This window comes from Bicyclus anynana, chromosome 15 (assembly GCF_947172395.1).
Source record: "Bicyclus anynana chromosome 15, ilBicAnyn1.1, whole genome shotgun sequence".
NCBI lineage: Eukaryota > Metazoa > Arthropoda > Insecta > Lepidoptera > Nymphalidae > Bicyclus > Bicyclus anynana.
The window spans coordinates 11,776,265-11,797,300 of NC_069097.1; the positions used below are offsets into that span (position 1 = coordinate 11,776,265).

General features: G+C 35.0%; 1 protein-coding gene across 1 annotated transcript; it reads left to right on the plus strand.

Annotated features, from left to right (window-relative positions):
• The first annotated feature begins 164 nt into the window (after positions 1-164).
• On the plus strand, positions 165-20,974 carry LOC112053632 (regulation of nuclear pre-mRNA domain-containing protein 1B). Its single transcript, XM_052885819.1, has 6 exons — positions 165-412; positions 1,757-1,993; positions 3,619-3,854; positions 10,253-10,361; positions 13,735-13,910; positions 14,549-20,974. Exons 1-6 carry the CDS (start codon positions 262-264, stop codon positions 14,693-14,695), a joined length of 1,056 nt encoding a protein of 351 aa, XP_052741779.1. The 5' UTR covers positions 165-261; the 3' UTR covers positions 14,696-20,974.
• The last annotated feature ends 62 nt before the right edge of the window (positions 20,975-21,036 follow it).

Below are 21,036 nucleotides of genomic sequence, written 5' to 3' on the forward strand. Positions count from 1 at the left end.
TTAGCAAGGTAGTAAGGCAGAATCGTTTATAATTATTATTAGTTTTTGGAGTGATTTGTTCAAAATAGCAGGAATGCAGAGCCATAATTATTCAGTAAAAAATTACAGTATTGTTTGTGGTTTTAAACACCAACGTCATTTGTCAGTCGTCAACCATAGACCAAAATGTCAATTGTCAATGTCAACCATAAAATAAAAATAGGTTGATTGCGCGTTCTTTGGTAATGCTGCTCAGTTTTAAAGTGTGAAAATTCGTTTATTATGTCGGGTTTTACTGAAAACGCGTTAATTCGTAAGCTACAGGAATTAAATCCTAGCCAACAGAGTATCCAGACATTATCCTTGTGGCTTATACATCACAGAAAACACCATGCCGCGATAGTCAAAACATGGCACAAGGAGCTATTAAAAGGTAATTAATGCTGTTAATATCACTAATTAATGTCTATTAAGTGTTATTCTATAAATATATCTATCAGGCTTTATAAGAATCTAGTCGCATGATAGAAAATCCATCTTTTTTACTATCGATAATGTTCACGTGTAATGTTATAGACTGAGAACGTTTCAAACATAACTTTGATAAAAATACCTATGTGGCTGAGCACGTACATGGAATAAACACGTATATAATGTATTTATTTGTAAATACTTGAAGTAGAATAAATTTAGTAGGTGTTGTGCTTATTTGGTGATAAAATTGTTGACAATATGTAATCCAATTGCAATAGATACAATATTCTAGAATTCTTCCCTGCTAGATTATTGTTTGGATTGTCTTTACATTGTTTGTACTGTTGATGATGTAACCATAAACATTTCTAAACAATGATTTTTCATAAATGATTACAAATATATCAATAAAATACACAATTCAGTTAAATTTTACTCAGTCTATAATGAAATTATGCCTAACTAAAATTATTGACTAATTTTAACTATAAAGATTATGATACATTTATTAATCTTTCTGCTTAACCATTGGTACACCCATGATATCAACCAGATATATATAGACAAACACCCTGATACGCCCCACCTCCCAAAAATCTCCATAAAATACCAAAATTCGACAGATGTATCGCAATTATTTGAAAATAAATTTCCACATCGAGTAGGGGAGAATATAGAGAATAACTTTACTGTTGTAGTTAATCTACCAACGAATATCTAAAATAAAATAAAAATAAAAAATAAAAATAGCCTTTATTCTCTGACTGCTGAATACATATGATATACCTAATACTATAGTATTAAGTACCTAGTATTAAGTATTAGTAACAAATATCTACTTTTAATAAAAGATGTTAAACTTTGATTATTTTTTTTATAAACTAATAAACTATTTCAAAATTAACCAAACTTCTTACACAACACTAAGATATACACCAGATTAAAGTACACATTTTCTAGAATAAAAAACCATATAAACAGCCATAACAACTTAGAAATTCATCAAATCTAATAATTATAATTAAGCTAAATCTACCATACGAATGTCCTACGGTCGGGAGAGTCCGTCGGGCCCTAGACACAGGCATAGAAAATAGAAATGACTATGTCAACATAACATATTTTTATATTGTAACATTTTCATACAGTGTAAAATGAGGAAGTGAAATGTGTACATGTAGAGAGTAGACACAAACCAAGCTATACTACATTCAAAGCAAAGACAGATTCCCTGGAACAGCATTTAATATGTCAAAGGAGTTATGTTTTTATTTTTATTAAATTTATTTTTTGTACTTTCCAGCTAAAGATAATAAGCAGCTGACGTTTATGTATCTAGCAAATGATGTAATACAGAATAGCAAAAAGAAAGGACCTGAATATGGGAAAGAATTTGGCAATGTGCTTGTTGATGCACTGAAACACATGGCAAAAACTGGAATCAACGCTAAGACTAAGCAGTCGCTACATCGCATACTAAACATATGGGAAGAGAGAGCTGTATATGAACCTAGTAAGATACAAGAGTATAAAGTTGCTGGTAAGTTTATAACCATTGGTTACTATGCTAGTTTCGCTATATGTAAGCCGCCCCGACATTTATTAATCCAATACAAGGAACCCCTTAACAATTTTAAAGTGATGTCAAGCTATCATGCTACACACTAGTTAAAAAAATTATTTATGAAAAAATTAGACAAATATCTTAGCATTCCATGGATTCACCGTGCAGGTGCCGGGTCCATCGTGTGGTACAGAGAAAAACACCAAAGCAAAGTCCAGGACTTGTGACTACTGGATGTAGGGTTAAGGAATTCCTTGACAATCAATCAACACTCCCCTTCTGCTTGTTGTCCCGTGTTCTTCTTCGTGTTGTTCTCCCTACCTATCCAAATTTGGTAAGATCCTATTAGAGCAGCTTTGGATACTCGTTCTAATATAGAACTAGCTCCACTTCTAGAGAGGCCTTTAAGCAAGTTACAGAGAGATTTTCCTGGCAATCCTCTCGCACCTAGTTCATTTGTTAGGTGATAATATTTATTCACTTTTAAACTGTGGTCCTTTAGAATGTTAGTCTCCCACAACACAGTAAAAATTGGCTCAGTCATTCCAGTTTAAACCAGACAAACAGACAAACAAAAATTATGAAAAGGATTGTTTGTGTTTTACTATTGTGTAAATAACTAATAGCACTTAAGAATACTCAGCTATTCTGAAATTCAGGGCCAGATACTTCAGTTTTATTTATATCTATTAATTACCAGCTTTCATCTTCACAAAAGAAGTAATAACAATTATTGGTAAGATGACAGACTACGAGTGTCAGTTTCCTCAGTTTTACATACTAATGCAGCATTCATATATTTACATATATATCAGTATAAAAGTGAATAAATATTTTGACCTAACAAATGAACTAACTAAAAATGGCTATGTGGTTAGTGTGTATGCTGTAGACATATAACTTGTTTAAAGACCTTGGCCTCTAGAACTGCAGCAAGTTCTTTATTAGAATAGGTATCCAAAGCTGCTCTAGTAGGATCTTACCAAATTTGGCAAGGCAGAGAAAACAACATGAGCGCAGAAGGGCGGGTTTAATCGATTCTCAAGGAATTGCTTAACCCTATATACATTGGTACTCAGTCACATGATGGATTCATAAATTGCTAAGATATTCTCTTGTATGTATACCTTGCCACTACATATAATAGCCAAACATACTTCCCAGAATAGATTCTCTGTAAATTATTCACCATCATCAGCATCATCATCACTAGAATTACTACAGACAGATTCCCTTCAAAAGTGCTTCTAAACTGAGCCTACTGAAGATAAACAAATTTAAATGTCAACCTTTCACTAAATCACCCAATAATGAAGGAGGAAGAGGTTCTTTGGTGTCTAGTTGTGATTAGTTTATCAATGTTCTGGTGCTCTGTAGGATCAGTCCATTTTTGTTATAGGAGTGTAGCTAACTGTGCATGAGAAAAGACATCTAAAATGTAAATGAATTTGAAAAGCAAAACCTTTTTTTAAATTGATATTCAATCTAGACTGTTACACGTCTATATGGGTTAATGAAATATAAGTACAGTACGGATATTGCACTTTCAAGTTTAGCAAAAGATTAACAAAATGCTCACTTTGTACATATTTCTATTTCAGTTGATCCCAATGATGCTGAGCCAGTAAATGCTGCTAAGAGAAAAACTACAGAACCTGAGGTCAAAGAACCAGAGAAGAAGCCAAAGCTAGAGGAGAAGAGTAAGGAAAAAGAGAAAAGCAAAGAGAAAGAGAAACGTGAAAGGAGACGCAGCGAGAGTAAGTCAGAGAGTCAAAATGACTCTGTTAGCCCCAACACACCACCTGGAGACCCACCAGAGCCCGAAGAGCTAATAAAGGTATTGGTTTGATTAATTTGAAAAGTTTGTTTTGATTTAAAAACATCTGGACTTTTATTAACTGTCACATAGAGCACCACTCTCATTTTTTTTTGTTATTCGTGATTTATTTAATAGAAAGTGGCTACAATCAATTTTGGTTGATCCATAGAAGCCAAAGCCAAAATGGGGATGATGACTAGGTTTGAATATATTGATTTTTATGATACATTCGGGTAAATAAAGTCAATGTTAACTAATTTATACATAAAAAGCAAAAATTGACTGGATATTTGCAAAATAAATGAGATTATAAAATTGCAAAATCTATAAAAAATCTTTTATCGTAATTAGATGAAAATTCATACAGTTTCAGCTTCCTTACATTAAATGTGACATTTTTTAATACATGAACTATAAACATAAACGCACAAATAACAAAGATATTAGTAATTTTGTTTGAACGCACATACAAATCTAAGGATCACTACATTACGTACGAAGTCATTAGTTCGTGCCATTTTGTATGGGGCGTTTTTCAGGGATCCGCGGCAGCGCCGTAAATCTGACCCTTTAAATCCCTGTAGCTCCGAAAGTAATGATCGCAGATACCCTGTTTGTAAAAACTGTCATAATCCCTATTGCTGCCAAAAAGATTGGTATCCTTAATAAGGTGAAGAAGTACTTCACGCCACACATATTGCTAACATTGTACCAAGCTCAAGTCCGGTTGTGTATTATGGAGTATTGCAGTCATCTTTTTGATGGGTCTGCCAAGTACCAGTTGGTTGCTTTGGATACTATGGATCGCCGAGTCAGGAAACTCATAAGCAAAGACACCCCTTCTGACAAAACTTCAAAGTCTTGGCCACCGGAAAGTTACTGGTCTCTCAGTATTATACAGAATTAATTTCTGAGACTGTGCACAAGAGTTATTTGAGCTCATACCACTGTCACCTTTTTACTGTCGCTCTGCAAGACACCGGGTTGGTTTCCACACTTATGCCATTGGCATCCCCAGTACTCGTACGGAGCGATTCTTGAATAATTACATATGTGATTCTTGAAGTATTTTATTTGACTGACATATGTGTTATGTGTCATTCCTAACTCTATGAACACAGAACGGTCTGCTGTAAGGCTGTTTGATGTTTTAAGATTGCAATTTAATGGTTTCACTTCTGATAGATAACACGTTAAATTGTAATCAGTATGTTCAGTTCACAATTTGACTGCAGATTATAATATCACAAGTGAGATTATAAACTAACGTATATTACAATTTTACGGTAACATATACAGTAGAAGTAGGTGCTAGAGTTTTACCCATAACCTGTTATATAAATATCTCTATAATCAGCTTAAAACTTTGGCCTTACTAGAACTGCAGCAAGATCTATATTAGAACAGGTATCATAAGGTGTTTTATTGGGATCCTATCAAGTTTGGTTGGGTTGGGGCTGTTTACGATAACAACACTAGCAGAGAAGGTGAGTGTTGATATGTCATAAAGAAACTCCTTAACCCTACAACCGGGTCACTATATCCAGAACATTGTAAGTGTTATATAATATAATAATAATTTTAATTTAGCTGGTGGGAGGCTTCGGCCGTGGCTAGTTACCACCCTACCAGCAAAGACGCACCGCCAAGCGATTTAGCGTTCCGGTGCGATGCCATGTAGAAACCGAAAGTGGTTTAGATTTTTCATACTCCTAACAAGTTAGCCTGCTTCCATCTTAGATTGCATCATCACTTACAGCTGAGATTGTAGTCAAGGGCTAACTGGTAAAGAATAAAAAAGAAACCTTTATTCAGCCAAAAAAAAGAGAAATTACAATCTACTTACAGAGCTTACTAAACTTATTAAAAATACTTAATAACATATGCAACTTCTATAATAATATGTTAAATCTAAAATGAGTGTAAAACAAAGTGAGTTCTTTGATATCTTTTATCTTTTATAAAATAATAAAACTGGCCGAATTCTATTATTCGCAATTTGAGATTTTTCATATACCATTTAACATTTAACAACAAACGTTAGCGTGGCATAAAGGACGCCAGCGACATCTAAAATCTATACCTACTTATATAATACGAATTCTGTATTTTGTACATTCTGTACATTGAAGATATTTTGAAATTTTTTGTTGGGGTGCATTATATAATGGATACTGAAGCTAAAAATATATTTTTTGTTTATTAGGGCATCACGCTGAAACTGCTTACTGAATTCAAATGAAACTTGGCACGGTTTAAGACCATAATACGGAGAAGGTTATAGGATACTTTTTATTGTGAAAATAAAATGAGAAGAGGGTGAAATAAGGGTCGAAGTTTGTATGAAAATTCCTTCATTTTTAGAGTCACAGTTTTAAAAATTTGTTCATAAATCATGAAAAAATACGAAATATAATGTAATTCAAATTTTTTTTAATTCAACCCCTAAAGTGGTGAAATATGGCTTTAAAGTTTACATTGATTGAACGCGGACGAAGTCGCGGGCGTCCGCTAGTCTTTTATAAAACTAGCAAACAACTGATAAAAATGGATTTATTTTCTTTCAAATAGCAGTGCATATGTGCTTGTAAAACTCATTAATTGATAATTAAATGCATAATTTACTATTTTTTTTTTAAATATAACATACTATAACAAATATTATAATTGCTACTTATAAAATGTATTCCATAAATTCGACTATTACTTGCTGGACATTTATTGACAGTCTACGATAGATATAGATAAGATACTTGTGGATGAAACGTAATTTAAAAAAAAAAAGTTTTTTTATATGTTTGTAAATAAGATTCATTTATCACGTTTATTTAATTTGCCACTGTGTTTATTTATGTATTATTATTTTTAATCTCTTTTTATTAGTGGTGGTAGGAAATAAGGATAGGTTTTGTAATATATTTCACATTAAACAAAGTAAATCATTCGTAAATGTAGATGGCGCCACTAGTACTTTACCCCGCGCTCTCGGTTGCCATTTCGAATAACGTAAGGTGCTTGATCGCTTTCAGTTAAATTGTCAAGCGCAAACTAAAGCGCGTTCCATCTTAGACTGCAATTTTTGATACGCCTCAGTACTTTTGTACTTTAGCGGTAACAAAATACAAATAACAATAAATATAATAAAAAATTAAAATTAAAATAGATAATTAGAGAAAAACATATATATAAAATTATAATAATAATATAAATAAATAAATATACATTAGAGGTGAGTCGTACTCGCTAAAACGCGTACTGAGTGTTACGAGTACGAGTACGCCGAGAGACGCGCTCCAAAGACTAGCTCCACGAGTATTTAGAAGTACGAGCCATTAGGACCTATAGAATAGATACGTACTCCTAAATACTCAGTGGCCAACGATTTTACGTCATATTATCTGATACTAAGCGTACATTAATTTCAAACGAGTTCTACGTAGTCATTTGGACTAGTGGTATGTACGCAAGGTACAAAAAAATTTAATCCTGAGTTCGATCCCGGGTAACAGAAAATCATTTTTGTCTTTTTATTTTGTTTTTTTCAATTGGTTTCTTCAACTATTTTTGGTTTATGTAATCTACAAAAAAAAGAAAAAAATTTGCAAACAAAAATATTTCAGTCATTAATTTCAAAATTTCAATTTAATTTTATTATTTAGTTATTTCTTTTAATATTACCTCATGATACTGTCGGGTTACATTAACTTGTTACTTTAGCGGATAAATAATCATACTAAAACAAATAAACATTATGTTTTTAAAATAAGGATTAAAATCAGGGACTCCAAATATTGGAGTATTAAGTGTATACTGCGTTAAAAAATCGGTCTTATGTTTGATAAAGTAAAGACATTTTTTCATCAGCAATGGGACGTCACTCACACATTCTTAAACGAACGCGTCCGGGAACGCGTCTCGCGATGTTTTGTCTGTTGGAGTATGAAGTGTTTATTGCGTTGAAAAACCGGTCTTATGTCTAGACAACAAAGTCTATTTTCTTTCGGCATTGATAGAAGTCTCTCACTCACACATTACTAATCGAACGCGTCTCTGAACACGTCCCGTATTGGTTGGACCGTTAGAGTATTTGCGAGTATTGGACTCGCACTCTGTTGACGTCTTGCGCTCCTCGGTACTCGGTACTTCTAAATACGCTTAATACGTGTATAAGTCCCTGCTCCGTACTCGTACGCCATACGTCTTCCAACAAACCTAGTGTTAAGACCTGCTCCAGTATATACGCCTCACCTCTAATATACATCTAAAATCTATAATTTTGAGCTTGAGCCGTTTTCTATGAGTTCCACCAATCAGATCAGGTGCAAGCAGGTGTCTACACTCAACAACAAATTGGAAACTTCATAATAATCATTAATTTTTAATAATTATACAAAGTAGTACAATTAGATTACAGGGGTTAGATATATTCATGTAGTTATCGGTTATAAAGGGGTAAAATTGCTTTGTTTTAGTATAATTTCTTAGTGAATACTTTTTAAGTACGTATTATCAATACGTATTTCAAAAGCCGCTATACTGCCCTTAAAAAATTAAATAGAACTTTGTTTTAAAAATGGATTTAACAAGCTAAGTATTTTTTTCAAATTGTTGTGTGTGTAATTTAGTAATGTATACGTTTTTAAAATAATGTAAGATTACAATATCGCTAAATCTATAACATCAGTAGTATAATCATTAATTTACTAATATTTAAAATCTACAAATCTTCAATTTGACTATTGAGGAAAATAGAACCAAATGTTATTTACCAATGAAACTGATAAGAATTGGCCGCTCATTGAGTTATGGTTGTCAAAATTGTACTCGTATTCATAAAACTAAAATGATAACTTTAATTTAAGCATTTTTTATATTACATAATGGACGGTTGCGTAAGTTCCAGATAACGGTATAAAAGTGTTATTTTTATTGAACCTACCAGTAAGAAAAGGTGAAAAAATTTGCAATGTTTGTTTAATAATTTACAAATATATTTATGATAATTAGTGGTTTGTTTACATCGAGTATTTCCGGACGGAGGCTCTAGTATAAATATTATTATTTATATTTACTACTTTTAAAATTTATTATGATTAAATAGGCCGAGGCCGACCGTTTTCCGAATCCGTTTTCCGTGTTCGGAAACCGAACCGAATGCATGAAATCAATATAAAATACGTACGTTTTCCGAACGGAACAAAGTCAGCGAGTCCGTACGTAACGAATGCGAGCCCTTCCGATAATATATATTCCGAATGAAGAAAAACGTAGTCTGCGGTAATCTTACGGAATTCCAAATCGAAATAAAGCATTAAGAAAACGTATACTGAAGACGAGTGTGTTACTTTTTTACATTTGTAAAAAATAATCATTATTACGTTTATTTAATTTGCCATTGTGTTTATATATGTATTATTTTTAATTAGTGGTAGGAAATAAGATAGGGTTTGTAAAATATTTCCTACTAAACTGAGTTGATCATTCGTAAATATAGATGGCGTCACTAGTATTTTACCCCGCGCTCTCGGTTTCCATTTCGAATAACGTAAGTTTCCTGGTCGCTCAAAGTGAAATTGTCAAGCGCAACAAACTAAAGCGCGTTCCATCTTAGACTGCAATTTTTGATACGCCTCAGTACGTTTATGTACTAAAGCGGTAATATTAAATTATAATTTTATGTACTAAAGCGGTAATATTAAATTATAATTATAATATAATATAATATGTAAATATACTAGCGGAGTAGTGGACCCGGTCAAGCTTCGCTTTGAATCATAGTCAATGTCAATATCATTCCCTACTTCTTAGGTGTGTATGTAGGATATAGGACGTACCTACCCCTACCCTACCACTACCATACCCCTACCCTAAGTATCCTATGTCCGTCTTTTGGTTCTAAGCTACCTTGGGTTACATTATTGGGGTTTTAGGAAGGATCCCTAATTTTTTTGAAAATATAATAATAGCCTCAGGGAGTGTAGCTTCCCAACAGTGAGAGATTTTTTCAAATCGGTTCAGTAGTTTCGGAGCCTATCACATTTCACACAAAACTAATATTATAAAGGCGAAAGTTTGTGTGTAAGTGTGTTTGTTTCTCCTTTACGCTGCGGCTACTAAAGCGATTTGGAATGTATTAGTATAGTAATTATGAATGTATGGAACACTTTTCATCCCGAAAAAATCCATGGTTCACGCGGGATTCGTCAAAAACTGAATTCCACGCGGACTATATATACAAACAAACAAACAATCAAATATTTCCTCTTTATAATATTAGTATAGATCAATTTAGAATAATATAAAAAAATTAACTATACCCATGTATCATGTCACCCAATGGCATGGTCACAGTTGTCCGTTCAAGGCCACATTAGATTTTAAAAGATTAAAAAAAATTTTTTTTTTTTAATTTCCAGGCATTGTTAGAGTTGGAATCCAGTGCTTCTAGCGACGAAGCAGTCAGGGAGCGCATCGCTTCTCTGCCCCCAGAAGTATCGGAAGTGCAATTATTATCTAAGTTAGAAGGTAAATGTCAAACGAAAATATTCAATTGTACCACACTTATGCAAAAATACATTATTTGTGCATATAAAAATAAATTATCGTTCGAGTCAATTGTTTCATTTATTTATTTATTTTTTAATAAAATCCAATAGTGTGTAGGTACCTCATTCTGATCCTTAATATGTCTCATGGCATTTATTTATTCTATTTTTTTTTCTAAAATAGGCACAGGTAGTTGTAGGTAGGATTTTTAATTTTATTGAAAAAAAAAACAACCCGGTAGGTCTAGTATGCATCAACAACATCTAGTTAAGAGAAAAAGATGTATTGTCAACACACAGCAGAATTCAAAATAACCTTCTTTATTTGTACGGGTGTACATATACAAAAATACAGATATCTTTGTTGTTTGTCCGTGTATGTTTACATTTCTCATTATATAAAAAAAATATTATTAAATATAATTTTATATATATTTTAAAATTTTAGATTTTTTTGAATTTTCGAATTATTTATTTTACAAATATGCTGACAATTTTTTTTTATATTAATTAATTAATATTGATTTAATTTTCCGCTATGACTCATAAAAATCAAAATATTTCAAAGTAATAAATCAAAGTTAGTCAAAGACCCAATTGCACGATAAATTACTGCAGTAAAAGTTATTAATGATAATGATTAGAATTTATTGAATCTGTCTTTTTTTTTTCATGAAAAATAAATCATGTTTTAAATTACACGCATTGGAAATTGCGTAATCCAAGAAAGCATATCAATGGGATACCTTTTAATTGTATAACCCCATATTCATACATACCTACATTTTTCTTTGATATTAATCAAATAATCAAGATTTTTCAAATTCTAATTCCTACACAATTAAGATTTTTAGGGATACATATTTTTTTTAGGATATGTATGGTGGACTTAAGTTCCAATTCCTCTACAACGCCGGCCTGAGCTTTAGGTCATTCTAAAGGCTTGTCTATAATGGTCATGACATATTCCTATTATATGTACTAGCGGACCCGTTCAAGTTTCGCTTTGACTTATTAATTTATTTATTTGCACTTCTTCCCTATCCCTACCTTACACTACCCTATTCCTATCCCTACCCCTACCCTACCTCTACTCTACCCCTACACTACCCTACCCTACCCTACAACTACCCTACCCCTACCCTATCCCTATACCATAAACCTACCCTACCCCTACCCTACCCCTACCCTACCCCTACCCTAACCCTACCCTACCCCTACAAAAAAAAGTATCCTATGTCCTTCTCCTGGCTCTAAACTACCTCCCTGCCAATTTTGAGCTAAATCGGTTCAGCCGTTCTTGAGTTATAAGTGGAGTAACTAACACGACTTTCTTTTATAATTATAGAGACAAATAATTTTAATTTATTGCTATAAATTAAAATTGCGACTATAATTTGAGATTTAAACTATCCTATCTCTCAAGTTGGATCGAACTGCACATGGTGTGCGAATTTTATTATAATCGGTTAAGTGGTTTAGGAGTCCATTGAGGACAAACATTGTGACACGAGATTTATATATATTAAGATAGGCATTGTAAAGTCCAATTCAAATAAATGCAAAAAAAAAAAATAGTCTCCGTATGAGAGATGACCTTCACCCATCTGTTAAATGGATGAAAATATTTTATATCAAAATTAGTATAATAAATAAAAAATATGCTGCGAGTAGGTTGCCTCGATAACTCCTGGCTAAACTTAATAATGGTTAATAATAATAATTTGGCCAGGAGATTTTTAGTTTTCGCAATGTATTTTTTAACTTGACGTTTCAAGTGCTTGTAAACTAAGCCTAATTAAAATAATTAATTTTTAATGTTCTAAATTTTATATAAAACACTTTTCATCCATTATATGTACAGTCGGGTGAAGGTTGTTTGTAACTCGGATCTTTTACTATAGCTTGGCAATTTCGTTCTTAACACACCCGATGGACCGCGCGGGCCGGGAGGCGTATAGCGATGAATGAAACACCGACGACTGATGCACCTCACTTCCCCGCACGTACGATTTCACACCCGCGCAGTCTTTCCCCCCGTCGCCCGCATATCAGGGGAGTATTATGAACGAACTTGCCAGATTATAGGTATCAATAAATATAGGCTTATAAATAATATGAACTATGTAGGAGCATAAACATACATAGACCCACACCTGTAACCCTAGGTGGCCTAGACCTTCGAGATATTTCGTGACGAGAAAGACGAATAGCGGTAAAATCAAAATATAAATTTTCTGTTTCGCCGTCATTGGTCCATGCAATACGTTTTTGTCTCGTCTCGAGATATTATGACTTGGTGCGTTTCGTAGGCTTACTTATTGATATGAGCCACTTAATATCTTTCATCCTTTAGGCACTTTTGACGGCCTCCGTGGCGCAAAGACGTACCACCAAGCGCTTTTGGCGTTCCGGTACGATGTTGTGTGGAAACCGAATTGGGGGTGGATTTTCATTCTCCCAACAAGTGACCACACACCCCCCCCCCCCCCCCTCCTCCATCTTCGATTGCATCATCACTTACCATCAGATGAGATTGTAGTAAAGGGCTAACTTGTAAAGAATAAAAAAAGTGATAACAAAAAGTAAAACATGTATATTTATTACTTTAATAATTAAATATGAATACCAACCACCATAACGGGGTCAGGAGAAATCTCAGCCTATAAAACTCATCGAATCACAAAAGATGTTCTTTTGTGAGACTTGTACCTCAGTGATACTGTTGCGGTTTTATTAAATTGACTACAGCTATACAATCTAAGGAAAACTCAATACATAAATGAAATTGAAATGTCTGTCTGTATTTTCTCAAGTGGTTATACCTAGTATTTATATATTCAACATTTTCAAATTTTTTGTCTATTTGTCCGGGTTAATCACTGAAATGCCTAAACCAATTTTAACAGACTCATTAAGCAACATTTTATACCTAAGCTACATTTTTCCGAAAATCTGGGACTCTGGGATTTGAGTGGAACCGAATTTCACGCAGTGAAGTCACTCAGCCACAAAATACTAAAGGCTTTTGTGTGTTGTGTACATTTAATTCTTAAGATTACCTTATAAATGCTCTAGATATTGTTTTGTGCCAATAAAATTGATCCCACGTAGCTTGTCGTAGTGGGTACATCAGTAGCCACAAATCTGTTGTTCTGTGAGACCCTATTGAGGGAAGCAATCTTATAAATGCCTACCTTGATTAACTTTATCGCCACTCTGTCTATAAATGCCAATAATTCTGGTGAGATTGCACACGTCTACTTGGCTGGAAATACTATAGACGTTGAAGCCAAGCCATTGATGGAAAGGTCAAGGAAGACGTCATCGATAATAATAATTTTCGTTTTCAGATAAGGAATCGGCGGTCAGTCTTAGCGCAATAGTGAATTCTGCGGTGGAACTCCTGGCCGAGTACAACTTGAGGCTATCCGAGGAGTTGGAGAAGAGGAGGAAGGTGGCTGCCATGTTGAGGGACTTCGAACAGGCGCAGAGAGAGCTTGCCAAGCAGGCAGAGGCGAAACTCGAGGTGAGTGAGGAAACTGATTCATCATCATCTCTCTACAGGACCATCTAGGAAACTAGCCTTATAGAAAATGAGGCGTTCAGTGTCATCTGGCAGCTCCTATGCATGTTGGCAGGGTAAGGATGATGACTCTGTTTTGTTCTCCGAAAAAAGACGAGGGTATAATTTGACAGCAATAACTTTTCCCTTGTCATAGCACGACTTTGGCCTCTTAACCCTGGAAGTCGTATAGGCTAGCCACGACCGACCAGGCAGTTACGAAATTAATTCTTAGATTGATTCAAATCAGATTTGTACAGAGAGGTATGGTACTTTAGTAGTTTAATAAGAGGAGTAAAATAATTGAATATTTTTACTATTATCTGCGAAAAGCGTTTTTTGTTACTATTCTCTTATGTTATCCAGACTCGACGAAAATTATCTATGTGCGTTTCATTATAACCGAGGTTTTGCGATGCAGTAGTACCTAGTCTTTTACAAATTGACCCAAATTTTTAAAAGTGCTTGTAATTTAAATCTTGTTTAACATCCGGTTTATATATATCATTATTAAATGATTGACATACTCTCAGGACTTTTAATAATAATAATTAATAATAATTTTGTAGGTGCAAGAATTATCCTATACTTATTATTTGCAGGAGTACAACATAAAACTCCAGAAAATTTTCGAAGTGAAGTCTGAAGTGAAGTCCCACATAGAGAACCTACCCGACGTGTCGCGACTGCCTGACGTCACGGGCGGACTCGCGCCGCTGCCTTCCGCCGGAGACCTCTTCAGCGTATGAGAGTTACTGTACGACTGTGATGACGATTTATAAGCTTTGTACGAACAACGCGGAGGACGCAGAGCAAGCAGCAAGCCGTGGGGTATACACCTCAGGACTTGCCTAGCGATAGATGTCTCGAGACGCCGTGCCTTGTGCCACGTGTTTGCTTGCTTCGAGACGCAATCTTCAGGGCACGTGGCTCGCGATCCATGCCTCAGAAAGTCTCATGATATGTCTCGAGACACAGTGTCTTGTGCCACATGCCTCATGACGCAAAAACATATTTAGAGACGTAGTGCCTTGTGCCACGTGTTTGCTTGCCTCGAGACGCAGTCTTTAGGGCACTTGGTGCGATTCATACCTCAGGACTTCTCGCGATATGTCTCGAGATGCAGTGTCTTGTGCCACATGCCTCACGACGCAATAACATATTTAGAGACGCAGTGCCTTGTGCCACATGTTTGTATGCTTGGAGACTCAATTCCCAGGGCACATAGCGCGCGATCCAAGCCTCAAGACTTCTCGTGATATGTCTCGAGAAACAGTGTCTTGTGCCACATGCCTCATGACGCAAAAAAATATTTAGAGACGCAGTGCCTTGTGCCACGTGTTTGCTTGCCTCGAGACGCAGTCTTTAGGGCACTTGGCGTGCGATTCATACCTCAGGACTTCTCGCGATATGTCTCGAGATGCAGTGTCTCGTGTCACATGCCTCGAAACGCAGAAACGAATGTTGTTCGACGCAAGCTTCGCGACACATGCCTCTTGACACTTGCCAAGTTGCATTTCTCGAGGCGCAGTGTCTTGCCCCACATGTTTACATATCTCGCGACGCAAACCTCAGGGTATGTGGCTCGAGATCCATGCCACATAACTTGCCTCGCGATGTGTCGAAAAGTAGCGCCTTGTACCACATGCTTCGAATGCTTAAATGCATGTTATGCGACAAGCTTCGCGATCCATGCCTCGATACTTGTTTTGCCATACATGTCTAAAGACGTAACTCCTTGTATCACATGTTTGCATGTCTCGCGACGCAAGCAACAGCATGGCTCGCAATATTTATCTTGCGACACTTACCTCTTGATACATGCTTCGGGACACTTGCCTCGCAATGCATGTCCGGAGACGCAGTGCCTTGCATGCATGCCAAGTGACGCCAGCCTCTAGGCACTAGTCTTGCAATACAAATCTCTAGATGCAGGGCACTCCGTTACAAATCATTGTGACATGTCTCTGGTCGCAGCTACGCAAGCCGTGGGATGTACGACCTCGGGGCAAATCCCTCAGGACACTTGCCTCGCGATGCATGTACGGAGACGCAGCGCCTTGCATGCATGCCAAGTGACGCAAGCCTCTAAACACTAGCCTTGCAATACACGTCTCGAGATGCAGGGCACTACGTTACAAAAAAAGCATTGTGACATATGCCTCGGGTCGCAGCTACGCAAGCCGTGGGATGTAGAATCTCGGGGCAAATCCCTCAGGACACTTGCCTCGCGATGCATGTACGGAGACGCAGCGCCTTGCATGCATGCCAAGCTCAGACTAATTAGATAAAGACCTGCCTCGCAAGACATTATTATTCTGTCAACGTATATGACCAACGATCTTATGCGATTATAAACACTGTCTCTAAAGAATCGATGTTTCGTAGTTTACAATCGTGTCCGTCGGTTAAAAACCTCCGTAAAAATACCTTTTTGCGTAGTTATATGGTGTAAAAAACGAACAAAAACTGCTAGTTTAGTATAAAATATGTATGAAATCTAAGCTAGTTTTCCTTAGAAAATGGCAGAAAATTTTGTTCGTGAATTTGGGTGCGATACTAGTCCTTATGTATTTAGACTGAGATGCCAAGCGACGCAAGCCTCGCAGTATATGAGTCGAGATGCAGGGCACTGCGTCACATGCCTCGGAGCGCAGCTATGCACGTCGTGCGTCATCAGGCCTTGTGGCAAATCGCTCAGGACACTTGCCTCGTGAATCATGTCTTTAGACGCATGCTTTGGTGCGACGACCTGTTCAGAACGCAGTTATTAGTGCCTTGTCAGTTGGAATTTGTGGAATTTTGTTAAGTGTTGAGTCGTAGCTCGAATTGTTCGTACAAAGTATTATATAAATTGGACTATATATTTAGTAGTTACTTTCTTTTGTTTAGTAATTTCCAACTATATACGGAAAAGCACCAGAAAGAAAATTTCTGTTAAAATTCTTAGCCTGGGGACGAGAACTTGGTGTTACACCCCCGCCTTTAAGCCGTCGGTCCGTTTTATTATTTTTAATAACTGATGTTAATGAATTTAACATTATCACCCTGATATTATGAATTCAACCTAATCCCGCTATTGGACCAGCGTGATGGTTCTGAGGTTAATACCCCCTCTCTTATAGGAATGTGGATTTCTGGGAGTCTCCCTGTACGAGTAGTTTCAAAAATGAAAAGTTGGAAATTTCTAAGCAATCAAGAATTATTATGGATGTGTTAATATAATAAGCAAATATTTTATCTTCTGACTATAGGTAATAAAAAACCAAAAATGAATTAAGTCAATATTACTTGTTGCAAAAATACTTGAGTATAACTTTTCTGTAACTACTACTTGACTATAGGTCATAATACCAAATTATTGCTATGATAGGACAATTAATGATTTTCACGTATACCTGCTATGAAAATTCTCAGTGGAGATTAGAAAATTTGTTGGAGCCCTTGCCAGCACCAGATGGCGAATTTTGCTTATTGCTCAAGGAAAAATTTATTTTTTTGGGGTCGGTAACTTGAATAGTACTGCTATCCAACACAATCGTTAAAAAATCTAGGATTTTAACAATTATTTTATGTTCGTCTATCTTTTTCATTTTCTCTAGCTTCTACTTTTCTTACTGTCTCAAGTCAGGTACAGCAATCCAATTATATTCACGTTTACTTGTGTAAATTTGGCCACGTTTACTTATGTAATCCTGGCCACGTTTACTTGTGTAATCTTGGCCACGTTTTCTTGTGTAATCCTGGCCACGTTTACTTGTGTAATCTTGGCCACGTTTACTTGTGTAATCTTGGCCGCGTTTACTTGTGTAATCTTGGCCACGTTTTCTTGTGTAATCTTGGCCACGTTTACTTGTGTAATCTTGGCCACGTTTACTTGTGTATTCTTGGCCACGTTTACTTGTGTAATCTTGGCCACGTTTACTTGTGTAATCTTGGCATCGTTTACTTGTATAATCTTGGCCACGTTTACTTGTGTAATCTTGGCATCGTTTACTTGTATAATCTTGGCCACGTTTACTTGTGTAAATTTGGCCACGTTTACGTGTGTAATCTTGGCCGCGTTTACTTGTGTAATCTTGGCATCGTTTACTTGTGTAATCTTGGCCACGTTTACTTGTGTAATCTTGGCCGTGCTGCTGTTTCAAGACAAGAGTGAACAGGCATTTTCTAGGTAAGCTCCAACCTAGACATCATCATTGCTTTCCACCAGGCATAATTGTTGTCAAGCGCAAGTCTATTCTGAATAAAAAAAAATGTTTGACTTGACCAGAACTAAACTTTGTGTACTGAATAGTACGAAAACTATTAGGTATCTTATTTAGTGATATTGCTACCTAAATAGATACTCTGTTAAAGCGGCGGCGGCGTGGTGTTTGGTTGAAATATACTCAACGAGAGATATATTCATGTTATGCGTCGCAAATGCGACCCATCGGGTTCGAAAATATCGCTTTTTCTTTTGTTGCATTGGGAGGTTAGAAATAACGATATTGCAATTCCGTTGCTATTGGTCGACATTCTACACGAGATATTTGTATGTTTTTGACGCACTAGGCCTACTGAAATAATTTTTAAAATCAATGCTAAGTATGACGTTAAACGGTGCACTGAATAATTTCTTGCAATAAAGACATTAATTTGTTTTTATTAAATTATTATATATGCTTCAAAAAAGCTATATTAAACATATTAAAATTTATTGCAATTATTGTAAAAAACTAATGATCGAAATCAAATGACAATTTGACATTACAGATAAAACAGCAATTTGACAATGGGGATGATGACTAGGTTTGAATATATTGATTTTTATGATACATTCGGGTAAATAGGGTCAAAGTTAACTAATTTATACATAAAAAGCAAAGATTGTCTGGATTTTTGCAAAATAAATAAGATTATAAAATTTCAAAATCTATTAAAAATATTTTAGCGTAATTAGATGAAAATTCATGCAATTTTAGCTTTCTTACATAAAATGTGACAATTTTAATATGTGAACTATAATCATAAACGCACAAATAATAATAATATTAGTAATTTTGTTTGAACGCCCATACAAATCTAACGATCATTACGACCTACGACGTCATTAATTCGTAACATTTTGTATGGGGCGTTTTCAAGAAATCCGTGGCAGCGCCGCAAATCTGACCCTTTAAATCCCTGAAGCTCCGAAAGTAATAATCGCAGATACCCTTTTCCTTTTACAAAATTGCTTTACTTTTAGCATACTCTTAATTTATACACAATTTAAAAAAAACTGTCATCATCCCTATTAATTTTCACAGATATAAACAGCAAAAATGTTCTCCGTTGCGTGACGTATTATATTGTAATAGGTACTTACACCTTACACATGTTCGTAAAAGTACTGGATCTCTCTAGTCTAGTTTTTTGTTGTGGGAGTAGGTATTTCATAATTGTTTAATAATAACTAACAATTTAAGTCTGATCCTGTATTTGTTGACATAAAATTAGACGCCATAGTCGTTTTTATAGCATCATCACTGGCTTATTTTATTTTTTAAACAACGAGGCAATGGTCACTGCCCTTCTGTAAAAAGGGTACTACAAACGTAGATTATCAGCTTTACATTTTATGATTTTATATATTTTTGTTCTTATAATGAAAATATGTATTTTTAACTGATTGCAAAAAAATTTTTTTTATCATCACATTATTATACCAAATTGGTCGCTTGACATTCAAAACCGCTATTTTGAAATTCACTATTATTTGTAATATTTTTCTTTACACAATCGTAATAAAAAAAAAATTGCTTATAAATTTAAAATAACTAAACCTAAACTCCAAACGATTTTATATCAATACCTACTAATCAATACGTAATCAGTATTTTAAAATATAACCTAACCTAACCTAATCAGTAGTTACTTTTATGATTTAAAAAAAATGTGTTCTCTGATTCCATTATTGTGGTTTTTAATGGCAAACGACAAATCATATTATTCGAGTAATATTTTAGCAGTCGAAGTATAGTATGAGAGAACGCACCAATGCGTTTACAGTTGCCTTCCATACGTTTCACACGTTATAAAAAACAACAAACTTAGTCTTCCCCTATGCTGTTTTCGTGATACAGGGTATGATGACTTTATGACGTCATGCCGAATGACGTCATAAGGAAGTTGACCCTCGTATCCTCGATCCGCTAACCTATGTTCGACGCATGTAAACGCAAGTATAAGGCACTTGCGTTTACTTGACTTGCGTTGTGTTAGACGCATTCAATTTGTGTCAACCAATAACATTAATCACAAAACTTGCTCAGATAGGTCTTAATTATGCGATTAGTTGCAACAAAACGCAGTAATGACCGCATGTTGAATTCGTATTCGTAAAATTTAAGTAATAGCAGACTTTCGTTTTAAATTCTTCGCATAAAAGTTAAAGTTTTAAACTTGTAAAAACATTTTATTTGTTTTTGTTAATTTAATGATTGTTTAAGTAAAGATTAAAAGACGTGTGTTTTATTTCATTAATTAATTTCGGTGTAGCGGTAACTTCGTCCTGTAAGCCAAATAGTAGTTTAAAGATAGGAGTCCACATATCCGCATCGTAAGTATCGGTCGCATAGCATTAAATGGATTTTTAATTTTACGGTATATTCGGATCAGTGGACGCACTTGTATGACTTTCTATACAATAAATACTACGATCCGTTTGATGCGATGCGTCCGATAATTTCCATGCGGATATGTAGACGCCTACCATAAAGGGATTGATGTACTTTTTTATTTAGTTCAGTTTCAGATACATTATGTATCTAGAGGGTGAGTTTTTGAGATGGAAATCGATCGGTACTATGGTATTTGTATCGATATACTCTTAGCGATTATTATAATCAATTAAAAATCATCAACAATTTTTGTTATGCTCAAATATCGAAAATATTGTAAAGGGAGGGTAGCTCTCAAAAACGCACCCTGTAAACCAAGTTTTAGTTAGCAATGATTGTTAATATCGGCTATATTATTAAATGAATTTTGTTATATTAACAGCTCTTGTGTTTTATTTTCATTACATACTACTGAATTCCTTCAAAAATGGTTTAATCGGTTT